Source organism: Lissotriton helveticus, chromosome 4_1 (assembly GCF_964261635.1).
Source record: "Lissotriton helveticus chromosome 4_1, aLisHel1.1, whole genome shotgun sequence".
In the NCBI taxonomy this organism is placed as follows: Eukaryota; Metazoa; Chordata; class Amphibia; order Caudata; family Salamandridae; genus Lissotriton; species Lissotriton helveticus.
Window position 1 is genome coordinate 1,459,639,507 of NC_136063.1, and position 21,778 is coordinate 1,459,661,284.

At 40.9% G+C, this 21,778-nt stretch overlaps 1 protein-coding gene across 1 annotated transcript in view; it reads right to left on the bottom strand.

Annotated features, from left to right (window-relative positions):
• Positions 1-21,778, bottom strand: part of LOC144827556 (enoyl-CoA delta isomerase 2-like) — a 957,733-nt gene that overhangs the window by 344,256 nt on the left and 591,699 nt on the right. The window contains exon 5 of the mRNA XM_078685819.1: positions 7,747-7,864. Within this exon, the coding sequence (XP_078541945.1) occupies positions 7,747-7,864 (118 nt within the window). The remainder of the gene's footprint in view (positions 1-7,746; positions 7,865-21,778) is intronic.

A 21,778-nucleotide genomic window follows, 5' to 3' on the forward strand; every position in this document is an offset into this window, starting at 1 on the left:
ATTAGTCCACATTTATATAACGTGATTCGATCAAGGCAGGGTGTCGTGGGGCTTGGGCTTGCACTCACACCGTGTTAAGTTAGCATGGGTTTATTAGAAGCTTAAACATATTTGCTTTTCTGCTCTGCTTTGCTCACGACACGCACTTGCGATATTGTTTAGAGAAGGCTGAGTATTTTGCTTCACATGAGAATAATTTGTTATGCTACATTTGTAGACTGCCTCGCTAGTTTAGTGTGTATAGCGAGAGCATGGAACATCAAGGTTATCTTGGAGACTGTGTCTGTTATTCGGAATGATCTTCGCACATTCGAGCCATAACACATATGCAGCTGTGGTCACCTCTTATACTGCCGCGTTTAATTATGCACTGTGCAGGCATGATTACACACAGTTGGAGAACATTCATTTCCTGACAGTTTGTGCGGAACTCAATGTGATCCACTACTGCTAAGTACCAGAGGTATGGGTCCACCCATGTAATCCTATGAGACCTTCTGCTGTTATAAACTAACCTGTTAGGTAGGGAGTATGAAATCTAGGTATATTTTAAATCTGTTTCCCTTTAGCAATATAAGATGCTTTCTCACTTTGTATTTTCTGGAATAGTAACAATGCTGACAACCTTTCTTCTGATAATATGTTTGCTTGTATTATCTAAGGTACTGCGCATGAGATTACGGCATTAGAAATAAACATTTCAAACGTGCACGCGTCTTTATTTACTGCTTGTTTTGGACTGGCGTAAGACTATAATGAAAGAGTTCTCTTGTTATCCACCTTACTTGAGGTAATCTAAGTTGCATGTTCTGGGTTGACTAGCTATTGTTTTTTTTGCTATAGGACAAAGAACAAATGAGCCACTGATTGCTAGTCTGTTAGGGGGTTTGGATACTAAGGTGGGTTTTGGAACACTGTAATTCACTGAGGTCCTAAATCTTTATGTACAGTTCTGTGCAGGAGCAGAATCCCTGCAACAGTAGTTACAACAAAAAGGCTTGATAAAGGGCTTTGAGTTTGAATCAGAATATCAAATTGAAGAATAATTGATAACCCCAGCCAAGAAAGGGAGCAAGTGTGCAAATTTCACTTTCACTTTGGCTGGGGTAGCTGTTACAATAAAAAGGCTCGATAAAGGCCTGCACTTTGAATTTGAATTAAAGCAGAATAATTCATAACCCCAACCAAGAAAGGCAGCAAGTAGGTGTGTGTATGTGTGGATGATGTGTTGATTGAGCGGAAGATGAATAAGGTGAAAAATAAGAAAGGCTGCAGACATGCAAACTTTCCACTTCTTTATAAGGGAAGAGGGTGCTTAGTTTTCCAGTGCATATATATATATATTCACTGAAAAAAACACAGGTTTCACACATGTTATAGTTAGGAATTAGCATTAAAAAAAACTTGCAAATTCACTGAAAACACCATAGGTTTCACACACGTTATAGTACGGAATTAGTATTTAAAAAACCTTAGAAATTCACAGAAAAAAACACAGGTTTCACAAATGTTATTGTTAGCTGGACATTTCACTCATACAAAACCTTTGAAATTCCCCCGTTATAGTTAGTTCAGCTAACTATAACTCGTGCGCCCGCAATGCACTGCTGATGACGTCACATATTACATCACTCATGACATGGTCAGTGACATCACTTATGACATCACTGATGACATCTCAAATGATATCACTGATGACATCACTGATGACATCATCCTTGTGACAGATGGCAGACCTGCTCTCAGCGTAATATACCCGTTGATACACACATTCAAAAATAGAAAATAAAATTTTCAAAAAAATGGAGATACCAATACCACTTACAACAACCTATACAGTAATTCTACCATCTACATCCACTCATTCACCAACACTTCTATATAGTCACTCATACATGTAATCACTCTTCATATGTACTCATACACCTATACATGCTGTTACACACCGACACTCATCCATAGAGTTACTCACACATGCAAATAAACTATCAAACATCCATTTACTTGCATATACAGCTATACACAAACCACTACACTTTCTTTTACAGAAACATACACATACTTACTCTCTTAAATATTCACTTATAGAAACACATACTTATTTATACAGGAACTTTTCCAATCTCTCACACTCACATATACTCACTTACATACATCAGTACTCACATATAGTAGTTTAAAGCATATGTACTTACTCATAAAGACACTATTGAGACAGTCATTCACTCACTAACACACCTATACACACACTCATAAACCTATACAGTCCTGCACACATGCTGTCTTCAAAACACATACAAACAGTGAGTCACTCATTCATGCATCTATGTGCTAAGTAATATCCCCCATCGAACCATACAGACACTCAGACACTCATAGTGATACTCAAAAACCAACTAATAACCTATATAGACACTCATGTAGCTACTCACCAACCCATGCAGCCACTTATACACAAAGTGAGAGACTGATACAGATATTTACACATTTAAACATTACTCACTAACCCATGTATTCACTAAGATACAATTAATCAGTCAGTTTATACAATCAATTTTACACAAAAAAATCATCAGTTTAGACACTTATATACCCATTTATTCTTCCATCAACCTTGAGATATACATATATAAAAGATATTTAATGTTCAGAAAAACACACATTCACTGGATGATGTCATCAGTGATGTCATCAGCGATATCATTTGAGATGTCATCAGTGATGTCATGAGTGATGTCACTGACCATGTCATGAGTGATGTAATATGTGACGTCAACAGCAGTGCATTGTGGGCGCGCGAGTTATAGTTAGCTGAACTAACTATAACGGGGGAATTTCAAAGGTTTTTTAAATACTAATTTCTAACTATAACGTGTGTGAAACCTATGGTTTTTTCAGTGAATATATATATACATATATGCGCACACATATATATGTACAAACAAATATGTACATTATCCAACAATCACCCAAAAGCAATGAAGACACACACAGCAGGTGATGTAAACCTCATGGTTTTAATCTTTTCAAACGGCAACCAGCAGCCTCATCACAAAGTTAAAATCTATATTGCCTGACGCGTTTCGAGGCGAAAAGCCTCTTATTCATAGGCAGCTGGTAACGCGCGTCAGAAGCTCTAATTGGCTAATTTAGCCCATTTCTTTAACCCTCAGTGGGCTAGTGCGTACATCATTGCATGTCCGGACATGTAGTTCATGTATTAGACCAAAGTATTACCCTCAGCGGGTTCCGTCGCATCAAATTTTTTAAGCATATTATAAACCATTGTGGGCCTCTTAAATGAGCCTCCGGCGAGATTAGCCACATCTCCTGTGCTGCAGAATGAGCGTGGACACAGTTCCTCACCACAGCCTCGCTGATTTTCACGATTGTGCTGTCTTCCACGGCAGGGCCGCCGTGTAAATAGATTATCCAACAATCACCCAACAGCATTAAAGTCGCACACAGCAGGTGATTTAAACCTCATGGTTTTATTCTCTTCAAATGGCAACCAACATCCTCATTACAGAATTAAAATCCATCTTGCGAGACCCTTTTTGAGGCAAAAAGCCTCTTATTCATAGGCAGCTGGTAACGCGCGTTGGAAGCTCAAATTAGTTCATTTAGTCCATTTCTTTAACCCTCAGTGGGCCGCGCTTAGTGCATAAAGATGGATTTTAACTCTGTAATGAGGATGCTGGTTGCTGTTTGAAAAGAATAAAACTATGAGATTTACATCGCCTGCTGTGTTTGTCTTTAATGCTTTTGAGCGATTGTTGGATAATCAATTTACACGGCAGCCCTGCCGTGGAAGAAAGCAGCATCGTGAAAACGTTACTTAAGTGTACGGCGCACCAGTTGATAGCTGCAAAACTAGGGGGCAAGATTATTTTTAGGAAATCCCGGTAAATACAGTGGAAGTGGTGGTAATTACATTTCTGGCAGCCTTACCTTCATATGTAAGAATATCCAGTAAAAAGCTAAAGAACTGGCAGTGTCATTGTTCCCACCAACATTTCTTGATCTTTCTTCTAGCAGCTTTTACCTACCAGACGCACTGGTGGTTTTTACAGGTAGGTGCATGGTATTACCATCAGTCTAGCTGGTGATTACATGAAGGATGTAAATGCTATGCAGTGGGAAAATGTCTGGCACCAGGTTATCAGACATGTTTTCTGCTGGGCCAGTAACCAATTTCTTAAAGAAAGGCTAAATTATGATGGACCTCCGCCTTTTTCCAGCAAAATGGGGGATAATTGTTGGGAATTATATTCACGCCATACAAAAATCTCTTATGAAAATGAAACGTGGTTTCCATTATGTTGAGGGTACTTGTTAACCCTTGTGCTACCCGGCTTAGCAAGGCTATGTTCCTAAAAGAATGCCTGCTGACTCTGTTTTCTTCTTTCCTATTACTCAAGTACTGCATTATTTGCAAGGGGTTGTACTCTGCCTGGTAATGGGCTACCAGCTAGAATATTCAAAGATGCACAAGAAGAATGGATCAATCTTCTACCTGCTATTCAAGCAATGTTCTATAACAAATGAGGAGCTTGACAGCTGGAGGGGATCCATACTATCCCCAAAACACAAAAAAAGGCCCAACTAACCAGCCATCCAACTTCATACTAATAGCCCTGCTTGATGTAGATGGGAAATGCTATGTGAAAGCACTGAATTCAGAGTTTGAAGAATGGGTACAGCCAACGCATTATTATGGATCACACAATTATGTTGCAGACATGGCTGTAGCAGGAGAATAACCCAGTGATTTCCTCTTCCCTGATTGAGGCAGCAAATTAAAAACAAGCGCCAACACTAAATGCAGCCTTTATTGATTACACCACTGCCTTTGATAAAGTAAACAGATTGAGGCTTTGGCAGAAGCTCCATAGCAGGGGCATCGCATACCCATTGTTGCAAGCCATCATGAGCCTATATGTTAAATCCTGGGTGAGATTTAGGGTCTCAGCCAATAGAGTGACACAAAAGATCTGGACTAATCAAGGGCTGAAACAGGGATGCCTATTGGCTCCCCTATTATTTAATCTTTATTTGGCTGACCTAAACAATGCACTAGCTGGTGTGAATGTATTTCCACTCAAATTTGTGTGTGCTCATCTACAATGTTTGCAATATGCACATGATACTGTTTTACTTGATCAGACTGCTTTTAGTCTGCAAAGATTGTTGAATGCCCTATCTTGCTATTGTAATGAAAATAAGGGCTCTATCAATGCCTCAAAGATCAAAATAATGGTGTTTCTGGGAAAGAAAGTCAAGAAAACCAAATTCACTTTGGATTATGCGAATATTGAGCAGGTATCCAGCTTTAAATACCTTGGTTTCAACCAGCGCAGCTCGCACTAGGAGGCCTATTAGGATGGCGGACAGACCTGTGTCCGTCCGCCACCCCCGAGGTGAAGGGACCGTCCTAAGGGTCAGCGACGGTCCCTCCGTTGGAATTAGGATGTGACCGCCACCCTAATTATTGTGTGCAAACGCAAAATACTCCAGGCAAAACTTGGTGGAATTCATCATGAGAATTACCGCCCGCATGTTCTGCAATTTAGATTTGGGGAGGAAATAAGCAACATATTAAAAAATGCAGAACTCAGAATGGCAAGGTAACACCACACCACACCAATACTGCATGCTGCTGCAAAATCTGTATTTACTAGATGCACTATTGCCTTCCAAGTACTCTCAAAATAAAGGTGTTAGGGGGCATTTTGTGAGTTGGGATTTTTCGAATTAATCAAGGACTGGGATTGACATAAAATCCTAGAAGATAGGCACAGGTTAGTAATATAGGAAGTCTTGCTTGTATAGGATTATACTAGGTAACCAATAGAAACATTAGAAACTGTTGGATATGCAGAGGAAATATGATTTACCTGGCTAGTTTAATCTCTTACAGGATTTAGGTAGATATTTGGAATTTTTGCCGACATGTTTCTGCCCTTACTTCAGTGATATAGACACACTCAGGTCAAGTCACAGGGCACTTTAGCTCTTGGAAATAGTTAGTCCCTGCCCATCATCAAGGTATGGGTGTCAGGCACTCCTTCTTCAGATGTTAGCTCCAGAGTTCTAGATATTCGCTTTTGCAAACCCACAATTATTATTATTAATATGCGTTCTTATATAGCTCTCGATTACCCGTAGGCATCTCGGCGCATGCCTTGGGAACTCATCCTGGCTTTTTTGCCTGTGAGATACCCGTACTGGGCATCCCCAAGGCGAAAGCCAGGCATCCCGCCGCGGGGGGCCATAGTGGAGATTAAGCAAGCTGATGCCCAGAGCTGCAGAGTGTGAACTCGTGATTCGAGTACGCACCGAAACGAGAATTATCGAGTCCGTGGATATTTGGGCTCAAGACCCTGCCGCGTCGGGAATTGAACCCTGGTCCCAGGTCTGACCTCTGCTTCAGGGTCTGCCTCCTCTAACCAGTGAGCCACACTTCTCCACCCACAATGACTTCCTGACTCATACTACATATACTAGCAGTTCTTCCAAATATTCATTTAATATGCACATGGCATAGGGAACAAGGATCCAGTAATCCATACTCGTCTGAATATCACTTATAGCCTTTAAGGTTACAGATGATTTCCATCCAGTAACAAACAAAGCATTCATTTATGTGCCAAGGGTGTGTAACCTGACTTCATGACTCTTCGACTACAACAATTATTGCTATTGTGAAGGAAATTGTCTTGTTAAAGGACCAGGTACTGTCATGCAATGGTAAGAGATACTGTAAATATCTTTACTACCCAGGTGAAGTAACTTGCTGCCACGGCCTACTTGCTACTTCACATGAGGCTGGCTTGTGTTTTATAGGCCCAGCAACTGCACAGACACTGAGATTTTGCCATTATAATAGTATTGTAATGAGTACTATTTGAAAGGCAGGGAGGCAAGGAAAAGAGAACATTCTCTGGCACTCTGCATATTTATGAACTTTTGTTAAACTTTTGAATGAAAACAATGTTTTTTAATGCTCACTGCCAGAAGTTACTTTTCACAATAATTATTCCTTGCCAGAGCAGCAGACTAGAGACCTTAGGCAAATACAGCCATTGTCCAGTTATAATTGCATAAAAAAAACGTTTAAGTATTCTACTTTGGAATATGTTTATTTTATGAAGTAGACTACCAAATAACCCAGCTCGGTGTGCCTCTGAATTTAAAAAAAAGTCTCAAGGGAGCCTTGGCCCAGCCTTTGAGGCCAAGGGTCATCGGGGCTTTTTTTCAAGCCCATTGAGCAGCTGGTGTATCACTTTTTTTGATGCACCTGGCAGCACACTGGGCTCTGCAGCACACATAGAAAGAGGAAAATACCATGTATTATTGTTTTTGTGCAGGACGGTGTCCCTTGTAAAATGAAGCTGGTGCATTGCAGCCAATTGTGTGCCAGCATAGGGGAAGGTACAGGGATGCGTTGTATTGGTAACACAACGCATCCTTGTGCTTTGAAAATGACACAGCACGGGTCAGCTAAATGCCTTGCGGTGCCACTCTGTGTCATTTTCTTGTAGCTGAGGCCCACAATGTGCAAACAGAGGAGCAGGTGCGCTACCATTGAAGATCCCTAAAGACCTCCGTGAAGCAAGATGCAGGGCTACTTTTGGGGAGATTCTTACCCAAGCTCGCCTGCCTATGGGACATATTTTCACCCTCAAAAAATCTACACATTTATATTTAGAAGTAATGAATTTCGATAAAGGAGGCATGACTTACCTTCTCAGAGGCATACACAACATCGAACAAGCCCAGTATTGTTACAGAGATGCCAATTGCAGGACCGTTCACCATTGCTATTAGAGGCTTCGGGAAGTCAACGAATGCACTGATAAACCTGAGGATGGAAAATGAAAAACATAAAATATACCAATCTCTTTTTATTTTCTCTCGAGGCATGCATATGTTACATGAGGAAAAACACAAATGCCTAGATTTACGAAAACCTCATTCAAAGCATCGCAGCAATTAAATTTGCTGTGCTTCATCGCAGCTAAGTTGTTGTGCTGCATTTTGTGAAAGGTAGATAGCAGAACAGCACCAGATAAACTCTATACAGCACTGTTTTCCCTCCCTGCGCTGGTGTACTTTAGGCTGCCGTGTGCCAGTGAATACACCCTGGCACCATACTGCAGGGGTGTGTGTCCTGTAAGGAATGGTTTTTGTACTGGAATGGGACCTCCTGTGCAAGAAATATCCTTTAACACTTTTCATGCTTGGTATGTGTGTTGTTCAAAGCAGCATGCATGTAACGTGGGAAAAATGAGTAGAAATGAAAACATTTCTCCTCGTTTCTCCTGCCTCAAAGTGACGCAGGATTTTGGGGCACATTCCTGTCTACATATATACGAATGATAGCGATTTGCATCAAAACCCATGAACGGATGCTTGGGAAGGCCCTTGAATCACCCTTGAAACGCCTCCTTGACGCAGGGTAATGCAAGGCAGCGCATATCACAGCTTTCCATTACTTTGGGATACTTTCCAATGCAAATCTTAATTTGTATTGGGTAACATCCCAGAATAACACTTTGCTTTCAAAAGTAAACCAAACTAGTTGCAAAGCGGTAAAATAATTGAGGCCAATGTGTGCGTTATTCCCTTACACCTTGTCTCACATCCCTAGGATCAGGGCCTCTGAAAATATGCAGGAGTAAACGACAAATTAAGCAGCTGAGTTCAAACCATGCAGCAAGAACAGGTACATTTTGCAGTAAGGAAGAGCAAGCCATGTAGCTTTTAAATGAGTGAAGGCAAATTATGGTACACATTCTGTGACATTACCATCTAGCTTCAGCATTTCAACATGTATTCATAGGGGATGGGGTACTATAAACGAATAAAGATGTACCTTTAGAAAGAGAAATATATAGATATGAAGATTCCATTCAAGCAATTGTAATTGGTTCTTGGTGAGGAGCATAGGAACATAAAATAGATTGACACGTACAAGTACACATTTGATGTAATACAAGGGCTCATGTGTTTAGGCCTACCAGTTATGCTTTAGCAATGTGGCATGAGCAATATCTAGTGGTTGAAATTAATTCAAGCATTCCATCCATCACTTTGTTGTTTTGCACATGCCCTACTTCGTGGCAGCATGCATACTTCTTCTTCCAAGGCCTCTAATTTTAACAATCCACTGCTCACATCTTCTTTTCTATCCTTAGAAGCTAAGGAATAATAGAAAAACCATTCCCACCTGTGGGTGGCATTTGCTAGATTGATCATATCTGAGGCATGTGCTCCATTTGTGACCAATTTCAAGACTGTTTTCCTCAGTCCAGTGTTGGCTATTGTAGCAGTATTCATGTTTGGCTCACCTTCTGCTTCCAGAGATTCATTAACTATTGCTATCCTTGCTTCTTGAACCTGCAATGTTTTTCAGTGTATCCTAGTTTCTTGAGCCAGCATTGTCTTGCAACCTTGCTTTCTGCAACTGTACCATTTTGTAGTGACTCCTTGGTTCCTCAACCCCCACTGTAGTGTAGTATTTGCTCGATCCTTCAACAAGTGTCATTAAATTCTTTCTGATACCTTCTGTCACTGACTTCCTATTGATGCTTACTTCGCGGCATAATTACGAGCCCCTATCGCCAGCACAACATCACTTTGAGTAACCTCATCCATAAAATTCTCAAATAGTAATATGCATTTAAGTGACAAAAAAAGCTTTAGCAATATTGCCTTGTTGGCATTTAGAGACATGATTCTCTCCCAACCAGAGTTTCTACACCGTCTTCGCTATCAGACATAACCCTGTTGGGGAATTCCTAGAAGTAGGAAAGGCCAATTTGTCCCAGCATGTTACTGACATATCCAAACAATCAAAGGGGGCAGCTACTGGTAGGATTCAGGATAGGTGTCCACTAGATAGATGAACTCCAGGTACCACAAACTCTTGCTTACTACAGTCAAGATGTATGTCTCATATGGGAAAGTATATCAGAAATCCCCAGATCAAGATCCAAAGGAAGTGTAGGGATGCTAGATGGAAGCCTCAGCAGTCTTTGTGAGAACACTTTTTGACTGTTGACAACTATGAGAGATTCTAATGGCCCCAGAGTTCTACTCCTCAGGAATTAATACAGTTACTGACCTCCTTGACTACCAAATGTATCTGCAATGAAAACAAAAAGGGGGCTTGGGTACAACACTGGTGAGCTCCTTTGTTTACTTAGAAAAGCTGTGTGGTGTCACCGACAATCTCCCATATATTATATATGCATTTGGACTTTTTCATTGTGCTGCAGAGAAATTGAGCACTCTAAATTTAAATGAGCACTCTGGGTTGCTTTAGGGAAGGGGTGACAGAGAGGCTTTAGTGTGCACTATGTTGGGATGCTTAGGGAAAGATGAGCTACAGTTTCGCAAAGATGTGGTGTTGATTGAGGATTTTGTTTCTTTTCGTGACGAGAGAAGAGAGGGAAAATTGAGTATTTCCATAGCAGTGTTCAGATCCTAAGTTCTTTGGTATCTTGGTCTCTCCTTTCTGCATGTACTGGACTCTTATCTGTTGATGTTAGTTGTGCAACTCACACAATTTGTTTCCTGTGACCTTGAATGTTTCTTTAGTGACAGATTTGTCATTGGAAATCTCTAAGTGTCAGTGTTCCATGGTTCCAGAGCCTATTGATGGGGAGATTAGCTGCATGGAGGATGCCTTTTAAATGAGTGGCGGGATTAGTTGGATAGTGAGGTGTAGAGCTTTTCCTCTACCAAGATGGTAGAGGATTAATATTTGTACTGCTGTTCTGAATTCAACTTCAAGGAAGAAGTGATTTCAATTTCCAGAGTGACTCCTGCCAGATTGGAGTTCTGAGTAATGTCTTTTTTTTTCATTTGAGATTGCTGATATTGTGTAAACTGAAGAAACAGGCACCACTGTTGAGTTTTGGAATCAAACTTCCCAGGGTAATTTCATTCAGGCATCTTTGGACCTGTTCCTGTTTGCTAGTTTCCGTGATGATGAACAATTTTGATTTGGCTCAGAGTCAATTTGAGAAAGTTTCCGGGCATCTATGCTTGGAAAGTTATGAAGCAGGTCTTCAACTGATTTATGTTGTTTGACATAATTCGTTAGTATTGCTCGGTGTTGCAGGCATATTGCTGAATGTTCATATTCTTCTCTGTCCTTAAAGTACCCTTGAATTCCATGTGAACATTATAAATTGTTGGGTAACAGGTGGAGCGTGATGGATTCCACAGTTTACCATGATAGGTTCAGAATTGAAGGATCCTGTCTGATCAACTATGTTCTTTTTTGTGTTAAAATTGATTCAGAAGGGTTTGAAGATTAACGGTGTCAAATATTGATGGCAGGCGAAGCAGGTTTTCCCTTCGTCTGTGATCTGCAGAGCATCATCTTCACCGGATAGGTTGTGGTTTCTATGTTGCCCACCTGATTAAATCTAGATTGGTAGGTCTGTAGAAGGTTGTTAATCTTATATGGGGTTAAAAGTCCAGAACCAGATCAGTGACTGTGCCATTCCTTCAATGTTTCATTTGTCTCGTTTATCTTCAGAAGTTCTCTTGGATGTTTGTTTTTTGGCAGAATTTGTAAGGCCTCTACCATGAAAGATCCTTCAAACCAAACATTTGTTTCCTTTCAGAGAAACCCTAGCTGTGACCTGAAGTTGAGGGTTACCTTTGTTGCCTCATAGGAATAACTCTCCTTGACAGCCTCTGCACAAACCCTGTGGATACAGTGCTTAAATTGTGCCGGTGCTTTCAGGTGCTCAGCACCGGCACTTAATTGCCAGCACCGGGGCTTATGACTGTCTGCCACATGGTAGTGGTGTATGCCAATTTAGGTACAAGCACAACAACTTCTGTTTATTATTTAAATTTAAAATGTAAAATTAGTAGTATTTGCCTCCAAAGCCATTCTTGGGGGCCTGTAATAGTATGAGTGTGATGATTAGTAGGGTGTTGGTGCGTTCATTGGTAGTGCTGCCAGAGGCAATGGATGGTGCAATCTCTAGTGTCCTGTCGAGGAACCGGCACTACGTTTTTTACAAATTAAGCACTGTGTGGATAGCAGTTTATCATTATTATTTGGGTGCATAGTTGCCCTCTGGGGAGTTGTCTACTTGACTCTTTGTGTAAATGAGTTCCAGGAGCTTTGCCCAGATGGGGTCCCCTTTATGTTTGTTTATTTATTTATTTATGAATGTAATGTTTACAAACATTACACCCGATTAAATAATACACCCTTTTTGGATATTGCTGGTACCTCTATTGTTAGAGACAGTCATAGCTGATTGGGAACATTTACTTTAGGGTAAGAATGGAGTTTGCAAAATGGAGGATGAATGCTTCCCCAGAGGTTAATCCCAACCCAGCCAGAGAAACTCCAGTGGAAAGTCTACCTGGACTCTGCCCTTTGGCACCAGGGCTTCATTCCTTACTTCTTAAGGTTAGCCATTTTTTGTGATATGGGAACCGTCTTCATTTGCATCTGACCACTACACCATATAATTGGCATGGACTGAATTGACAGTGGCTACCCTCTATGTTAACAAGTAGAAACTGGAGTAAAACCCAAGTGGACATGTTTAAATATCTTGCTTAATGGTTTCTTTTCGTTTTGTGATTCTAAAAGAGAGGTTCCTCCCAAAAACTTTCCACTTTTTGGAGGCTGTCTCACTACCTTTATATCCCAGAGTCTTATGCCTGAGCACACAGATTATCCTCTCCTAGGCTGCACCTATACACTCACTCACATGGTCTCATAATAAGGGAAAAGGCGACATCCAGAAACTACAGCAGTGCAGCTGGAAGAGGTGCAGTGGAGGTTGTGGCCTCTGTGCACAGAAACAAGATCCTGGATATGCTGATATCACACACTGACCAAGAAGCTACTGTTCCACGAGGTCAGCTTCTGTAGTGCAAAATGCTTTAGTATTGTTCTGCTCCATCTCACCATCACCCACACCCGGAGCCAGTGTTCCTGAAACCAGTAAGTAATCAGAGAAGGCCTATAAAAAGCAACAGCCTCGGAAGGTCCTGTTCAGAAATGTCCTCTTTGCATGAAACAACATTTAGGGCCTTATTACAAATTTGGCAGTCCTCCTGCTTCACTGCCAATGATGTGCTGGCAGGACTGCCAAGCCTGCGGTGCGCCCACCCGCAGGATTCTGACATGTATCCAGGGCAGGCTGGTGGTGCTGTGGCAGTCTTACGGTGGTGCTGTGTTAGGTTTAACAGCAGACCACCGCCATGACAGCACCTGCAGCATTTTCCTGCACGGTGTGGCCCCTGCTGTGCATGCCACACCATGAAATTCCAGGGGGGCCCAACATGTGCCCCCCGCATGTACCCCAGTCCCAGAAGCAGCAGAGGGCTCTGTTAGGGCCCCCTTACTTGCACCTTTTAATGACAGGCTCACAGCCATGAAATGGGCAGTGGAAATGCAACTTGGAATGTGCTTGGCGGTGCTGCAGCAGCACCGCCCCTCACCACTGAGACACTGCTATGGGATCCTTGCAGAGGCGGGGGTCTGTGGCGGTCCGACCACCTCACTCAAAATACAGTGGACGGGCCCTGAGTGGTCAGCCTGCCACCACAAGCACGGATGTCCTAGGACCTCCGTACACATGATAAGGTCCTTAGACTATTCATATCGCCAGGAAAATACGTTTTGTTACTCATTTTTTTCCAGTTGTTATCTCATTCCATTTTCTACTTTTTGAGGAGTTCTATTGGTTCCTGTTCATCCCAGCCTTATGCTCCTCTCTCACCCACTTCTGATCTTGTGACTCCTTTTAGGGAGCTTCCATTCAACCCAAACTACTCTCCTTTTCTCTTTTATTCCAATCAGCTTTCTATCATTCACAAGAGAGATTGGTTATAATTTCTCAGAGGTTTGCTACTGGGGAACCACTTGTCAGTAGCAGTACATTCCGGATCACCTAGATTACTTAGGAAGTCTGGAAGTGAGAGGGTTCATGGAGTTTGCAAAAGCATAACACATTGAACCACAAGGATTTATGTCTTTTTCTCATTTCAGCTCCTTATGCGTCACTGCTGTTTTCCTATGCCTGTGGGGACCTCTTGCTGTTCATTTCAATTTTAAGGTGAGCAGTGGTCCTTGAAGAGGGTAGTGAGGCACCTCTTAGAGCCACCCCTGACAGTCTCCAGCACCCAGAACCTTACACTGAGTTGAGTTGATGAATTAGTATATATATACTTGGTAAGTTCTGACCCCATTACATCAATGTATTTATCCATCAGCTACATCAGTGTATACCACAATTGGATCAAATTTCCTTGCAGCATTGCAAGTGTGCTCTAAAAATGTATGCCTAATCTGTGATGTCTGTGACTTTAACTTCTAATGTTTCACCATTCCAGTGTAACACCCTAATGTTAAATATCCTTTCGTTACCTTTGCTGGATAGTTACACAATTTTTTCAGCTGCATTTAAATTTGCTAAACTAATTATTGTTCCACCACAATTCCATACTTGCAAACATTCAGAGACAAAAAAGGTAGCATTTTTTTGGTCTCGGAAAGGGTATTTAGCAGAATGATGGCATCACAGGAAATCATATCAATGACATCACATGACTTTTGTTCTTGTGACCCAGCTCAGACAACATCCTCATATTCACCTGTTCATCAACAACCCTACCAATGGCAGCAAACAGATAACCAAGTATAACTTTCACTGACAAATGCAAGGATGTTTCCTCAGTTCTCAAATGACAACTGTCCGAAGTTACCACCAGATGGGAATATACAAAGAATCGGAATTGTCCTGTGTAAAATCTCATATTTAGTGATCAAAATATGCTCATGGAAACTATGTTTTATTATCTATCTAAATTCAAACAAGGAAAATTACAAAACAAGTACTTTTGCTTACAATGCACAAAATTAATAACAGCATGTCTTCAATCGAAGTGCTGGGGAAAAATCAGTCTTTTGCTTGTGTGGGAGGAATTAATTATAACACAATGGCTACATAAGAAGACAATATTTTAGACAAAAAAGAGACACAGTATAGCATATTTTTTCTTGAGCTCATAGTTACTGGTGTCTTATCCTACCATAATCAGATAAAGTATTTGCGATAAAACTTTGTGAATGGTTATAAGCTCACACAGGCTATTTAATGCAGAACACATATTATTAGATATTTGTAATAAAAAATAACTAAGGTATATGTTATTGACTTCGCTGTGCCAACAGCAGGATCACTAAGCCCGTTATGTGCCCGCCCGCTGGATTATGAGTGTAATCCATGGTGGATGGGTGATGCTGCTGCGGTCTCAGGGCAATGGCTGTTTAAGGCTCATAGGAAAGCCATAACAGCAGACCACCACCGTTACAACACCTGAAGCATGTTCTTACACAGTGTGGCATGCACCATGTTGTGCATGCCATACCATGGAGGAACGAAGGTGCAATTCCAGTGGGGCACCCCATGTGCGCCCCTGCATGCATCGCCAGGCCCAGAAGTGGCAGGCGGCCTTGTTATGGCCCCCTTACTTCCATGTCCACCGCCCTTTTCATAGCAGGCTCACCACCCTGAAAAGTGTGGTGGAATTGAATGTTGGAATGTCCTCTGTGTGCCACAGCCACACTGCCAGCATATTCCTGGCCATTTCCTCTGCCAGATCCTGGATCCCAATGGAGGCGGCGATACAACTGCCACACTAAGAATACTGTGGGGGAGATCTGCCGTGGTGGTGGTGGTTGGACCGGCTAAGCAACAAAATCTTCCTCCTAAAGTTATAATATTATGGGTGATTCATCCAAACCATGTAGATAGTTGTCCCACAGATTATAGAGCATCACAACATGTTTTTGATTCATATTTTATTGGTATCAAAAAGATAAGACAATCACATACATACACATTTAAAAATTACTTTCTTATCTCAAAAGAGTGCTTTCAATACACAGGCAGAGGTCCGGTGGTTGGACCGGCACCATGAGTGCGGCTGTTCTCTGGTCTGCCATACTCGTAATAAGGCCCAAAGTCTTAAAAGTATTTTCTTTATAGCTTACATTGGTGGAGACTGACAACAAGTGACAGTAACACCACTGAGGCCAGTGAGTGGTTTTTACAGAATGGAACACTACTATAATGTAATTTGATAACCTAAAATAAATAGATTATACTTTATAAGAATAGTGAAAGATTATCTTTAGCAAGAGGCTACATGTTCAAGAAATAGAGAGCACAGGTGGCCTTAGCAACCTTAAATGCACATTTAAATATATCTTTCTGTGTCTGTGTTACAAAAGAGACCTCAATGGCAGTACTAAGAGGGAACTCTGAAAATGTTGTAATCACTGTTTTATTTTGGGGAATTTGATATTTCCACTTTTCGATAACAGATTGCCTTCGTATACTACAGCTGTCATTTAACTAATTGTAATGAAAGTCTCTGAAAACTAGACAGGCGGCAGTCACCTTGTGGTTGCCACAGCACTCAAACTCTTCCTCCAACCTATGATGTTTGGTATGTGAAAGATGTTGCTTTTCTCCGGAATATACTAGAAAGTTTCCCCTGGTGGGGCTCAGTATTGCTACAAACATTAATTTTTTCTACATAAAAAACCACCCAGAGTACTTACTAATGCTCCAAGACAGCTGACTCCTCATTTTCCGCACACCAGAGCATCACAGAGTACCACTGAGTGCGAGTCTTTCACCGCCAGAACAGCTGCCGCTGCTTGTGGTGAGAGCAAGAGTACTGGCAGCGGCACCTCATTGCCGCTCTGTTGTGCCTCTGAGGTAGCAACTGTGGTTGCAGTCCCCTGGCGAGTTGGTGAGAGTGCTGAAAGTATGTGTGGATCTCCTTCTGCCCTTGCTCCCATGCTCTCCTGGCTGCCTGTTTCTTCATGGCCCCATTTCCTGCTCTGATTATCATCTGATTTCTTCTTTTGTTGGCTCTTGTAGCCTGCACATGTGTGCTCTTTTTGCCCCCACTATTATACACCCAGCACCTTGTGCTTTTCACTAACACCACAGCAGAGAGGCAGTCAAGCTTGGACGTGGTAGAGGCAGTGGGAGGGATGAATAGAAGCAGGGTGCTCTGGACATTTGGAAAAGACCATAAGGGACCTAAACATTTTGGAACCCTAATACTCTAGAGTCTCTCTCAATTGCTTACTCTGGTAGGCCTTGGTGTGCGCTGGAAAGCAAATTATGAAAGAACTGTAGAATTGACATCCAGTCTGTAGGTTTTAGCTGTTCTACAGGCAAGGTGAAGTGCTTTGTAATTTAGCCCCACTTGTCCTGAGGGGAGGTCAAGTGCAGTGGCTGTAGTCAGCTGCAGCGGAAAGAGAGCCGGGCCTCACGGAAGCGGCCTTGCTAGGTCTGGGTGCGGCTTGTGGGGTTGAGTGGTGAGCTCCTACTCTGCCCTTTTCTCAGTTTATTCTACTCTGAAGACAAAATGTCAATAAAGTTTCCCCTTTGGGCGAACTTTTAAGTAAACCACAGTTTACCACTAAGTATGTACCAAATACACACAATAACATAAACTAGGAGCAGATAATGATCAACATAAAACAGTCATACAAAGCATGTACATTTTATTTTGGTAAATATTAAAAACAAGGAGGTAAAAACATTCTTAACACATCAAATTATCATGTTACAACACAAGGGACAACACAAATAGGAAAATGATTCCAATTAAAAAATGGGTAAGAAATCACTAGAACGAGTAAATTGATAATTCCTGCTCCAATTTATACACTTGATTTCATAGTTACAGGAAAATCCTTCCATAGTGGCTTAGTGTTTCTCCACTCAAACAAGTTGCATCGACGCGTTTCGGTTAAGGCATATTACTGTTCACAGCCAAAAACCTTCTTCAGGATTAAAATAATAATGTCCCAAATAATATACAATCTGAAATAAAAATACACAATATAAGATATACATTGCTTGACTGAAAGATTACAAACATTCAACATGCTATACAATACTGCTCCTACATACATACAACTATCGTTACAAACATTTGCAAAGAGAATAAAAATCATTCTTTACTGAAGATAAAAAGCTGACACATCGGCTAAAGCTTTATCACATAATAATCCACAGATGCTGAATGATATTAGGGGCAAATTAGCAATTGTTCGCACTCAAATTAGCAATTGGTCGCACTCAAACATGACCCCTGGCACCTAAGCTGATCATATTCAATATCTATTGATGGCTAAAAAAAGCTAAAAGGCTGGGCCTTGCCACCCTAGCACGTAGATATATACAAGGTGTTTTACCTTCTTTGATCAGCAGATAGATATTTTCCGCGGCACTGCTATAGTCAGCTAAGTTCGAAAAGTACCTACAATGGTTGATTCGTGATTAGTGATATCCTGTATATATTTTTGTTTACAATTCATGAATACTATAGTCATACAGGGTACTGTCTAGATATACCAAAAAGCCATGTCCACTGTTATGTAGGGTCACAGCATGTGCATAAAACCATATCTATAACATTTAAGTTCAGACAAATATTATTATAATATTATTAATATTGAATATTATCCCTTAGGCTGCGGGCGGTCTGGCTTAGACGAGAATAGAAGTTCCTTCTGGCCATTTCCACGAAGAACGGGATCGTGCCGTCTTTGTTGATAGAGTGCAGTATATTTATATACGCACATCGGAAACAAACTCCTGAGGTAAAAATAGTAGCCATTTCTAATTATGTGTAATGTTGGAGGGTTTGGGCGGCTAAGCATATATGCCGATCAGTACCTGACCCTTTTGCCTGAATATTATCCCTTAGGCTGTGGGCGGTTTGGCTTAGACAAGAATAGAAGTTCCTTCTGGCCATTTTCACGAAGAACGGGATCGTGCCGTCTTTGTTGATAGAGTGCAGTATATCTATATACGCACATCAGAAACAAACTCCTGAGGTAAAAATAGAAGCCATTTCTAATTAGTCCATATGGGAGATGCTATTATTGATGCACTGTACAACGGACGTATTGTTGAACCGCCTACGGCACTTAAACATATGGAGTGGAGAATTAACTTACACCATATTGATTGTCGAACAACATTCCTCAAGCAGTAGGAGTGTAATGTATAGAACGCTTCTTCCTATTCATTGAATATATTAATATTTGTCTGAACTTAAATGTTATAGATATGGTTTTATGCACATGCTGTGATCCTACATAACAGTGGACATGGCTTTTTTGTATATCTAGACAATACCCTGTATGACTATAGTATTCATGAATTGTAAACAAAAATATATACAGGATATCACTAATCACGAATCAACCATTGTAGGTACTTTTCGAAGGTAGCTGACTATAGCAGTGTCGTGGAAAATTTCTATCTGCTGATCAAAGAAGGTAAAACACCTTGTATATATCTACGTGCTAGGGTGGCAAGGCCCAGCCTTTTAGCTTTTTTTAGCCATCAATAGATATTGAATATGATCAGCTTAGGTGCCAGGGGTCATATTTGAGTGCGACCAATTGCTAATTTGAGTGCGACCAATTGCTAATTTGCCCCTAATATCATTCAGCATCTGTGGATTATTATGTGATAAAGCTTTAGCCGATGTGTCAGCTTTTTATCTTCAGTAAAGAATGATTTTTATTCTCTTTGCAAATGTTTGTAACGATAGTTGTATTTATGTAGGAGCAGTATTGTATAGCATGTTGAATGTTTGTAATCTTTCAGTCAAGCAATGTATATCTTACATTGTGTATTTTTATTTCAGATTGTATATTATTTGGGACATTATTATTTTAATCCTGAAGAAGGTTTTTGGCTGTGAACAGTAATATGCCTTAACCGAAACACGTCGATGCAACTTGTTTGGGTGGAGAAACACTAAGCCACTGTGGAATGATTTTCCTGTAACTATGAAATCAAGTGTATAAATTGGAGCAGGAATTATCAATTTACTCGTTCTAGTGATTTCTTACCCATTTTTTAATTGGAATCATTTACTATTTGTGTTGTCCCTTGTGTTGTAACATGATAATTTGATGTGTTAAGAATGTTTTTACCTCCTTGTTTTTAATATTTACCAAAATAAAATGTACATGCTTTTTATGACTGTTTTATGTTGATCATTATCTGCTCCTAGTTTATGTTATTGTGTGTATTTGGTACATACTTAGTGGTAAACTGTGGTTTACTTAAAAGTTCACCCAAAGGGGAAACTTTATTGACATTTTGGTTTCCGGTACCCTACCCCTTTGGGTTTTTCAGGGTCCCTCTCTTTTGTTAGAGATATTCTACTCTGAAGGCCTATTTCTTTTTGACTATTGCCCAGGTGCTTGAGTTCAAAGTTGTGGGTAGCTGTTTGATAGTACCACCGTAGCAGTCATTGGTTATATACTTTATTGTTTCTCAACAATGCTGTGTGATCATTTAGTGAGCTCAATCTTCTCCACGTTCGGCTTGGCTAAAAATGACATTAAGGAAGTTATGCTCCGGTTGATTGATTGCTGTAATGAATCCACCCAACAATCTCCTGAAACAAAAAAAATCTCTTTTTCCAAAGAAGTCTCAGTTGTTTCATCTAAATTCTTATCCTCTCATTTAGAATTTGTTTTCTTTGAGTGCCAAAGAAAGACAACTTCCAACATAGATCAAGTTTTTGATGTGCACATTGTTTTTTCATCTCCTCCCTGTGTTCTCATATGCCAAGGAGTCCAGGGTAACCAAAGTTTCCTCTCTTCATGAAAGTTAAGGACATTATGTAGTTGCCCTGGCTTAGAAGAAGCAGGGGATGGCATCAGGGAGGCTGATCCACAGTTGAGCTCGTCAAAATATGGAAGCAGTGACCTAAAGTTGGGTGCTCCAGAGTTCGATGTCGCTCCATTGGGTCCTGTACCACAAAGCTACATGGCTTTGAATTCTATGAATGGTTCACATGACTATCAGGGGCAGGTCTTAATTCCCTCTCTGGAAGATCCTATGAAACCTTACCTTGGTCATTGTCTGGTGGACGCTTCTACAGTTATAAATGACATGATCCCTTTGGAAAATCTCTCTGAGTCTGACAGGGAGAGGCAAGGCTAGGGGACCGTGTCAGAGGACTCTCCTTTGCCAGACTTAGGTTTGTTCAACTATAAGAATGGCTAAGGGAGACATGTCTGAAATCTTTGGGTGCTTTAAGGGGGGTTATTTGCATCGGTCTTCGCAGTGTTTGCCCAATCATCCATCTCAGCCTCTTCTGTACAGTAGTACACCCTCCCATAGGGGCTCATTACGTTCGTTGCGCTCATTGAACTGTGAATCATATATGTCCTCAAGGACATAATGGACTGTACAGCTGTTTAACTTAGAATGGGAAGGTGGGGGACGTGTTTCTACTGAAATATTGCTATGTATTGAGACATTTTTATTATCCTTGCTTGAAAGATTGGTTTCCAATTCTGATCAAGTGCTGGATGTGCTGGCTCCAATTCTAATGGGGGTTCAAAGCCTTACTACTTCTGGTTTGTGTCAAATGTTAGTGCAAAAGACAAAAGAGTTGAAATTGTAGATTACTCACCTTGATAATGTGACTAATGTTGGTCCTAAAGATATTGGTATCCAAGTGGGTAAACCCTACTGCTTAACGCATCCTCCTGCAAAGTTATTTATTGCTAAATCTAAATCTAAATCTAAAGGGGACAGATACAATTTTACCTGTTTTTCCAATTTCTAACAAAGGGGTACAACTTCATGGGGGGCGCTAGAGGGCGCACTGCGGAATGGCTGGCTGAGTGTGTCAGCTCCGCCGGACGGGAGCTAAATTG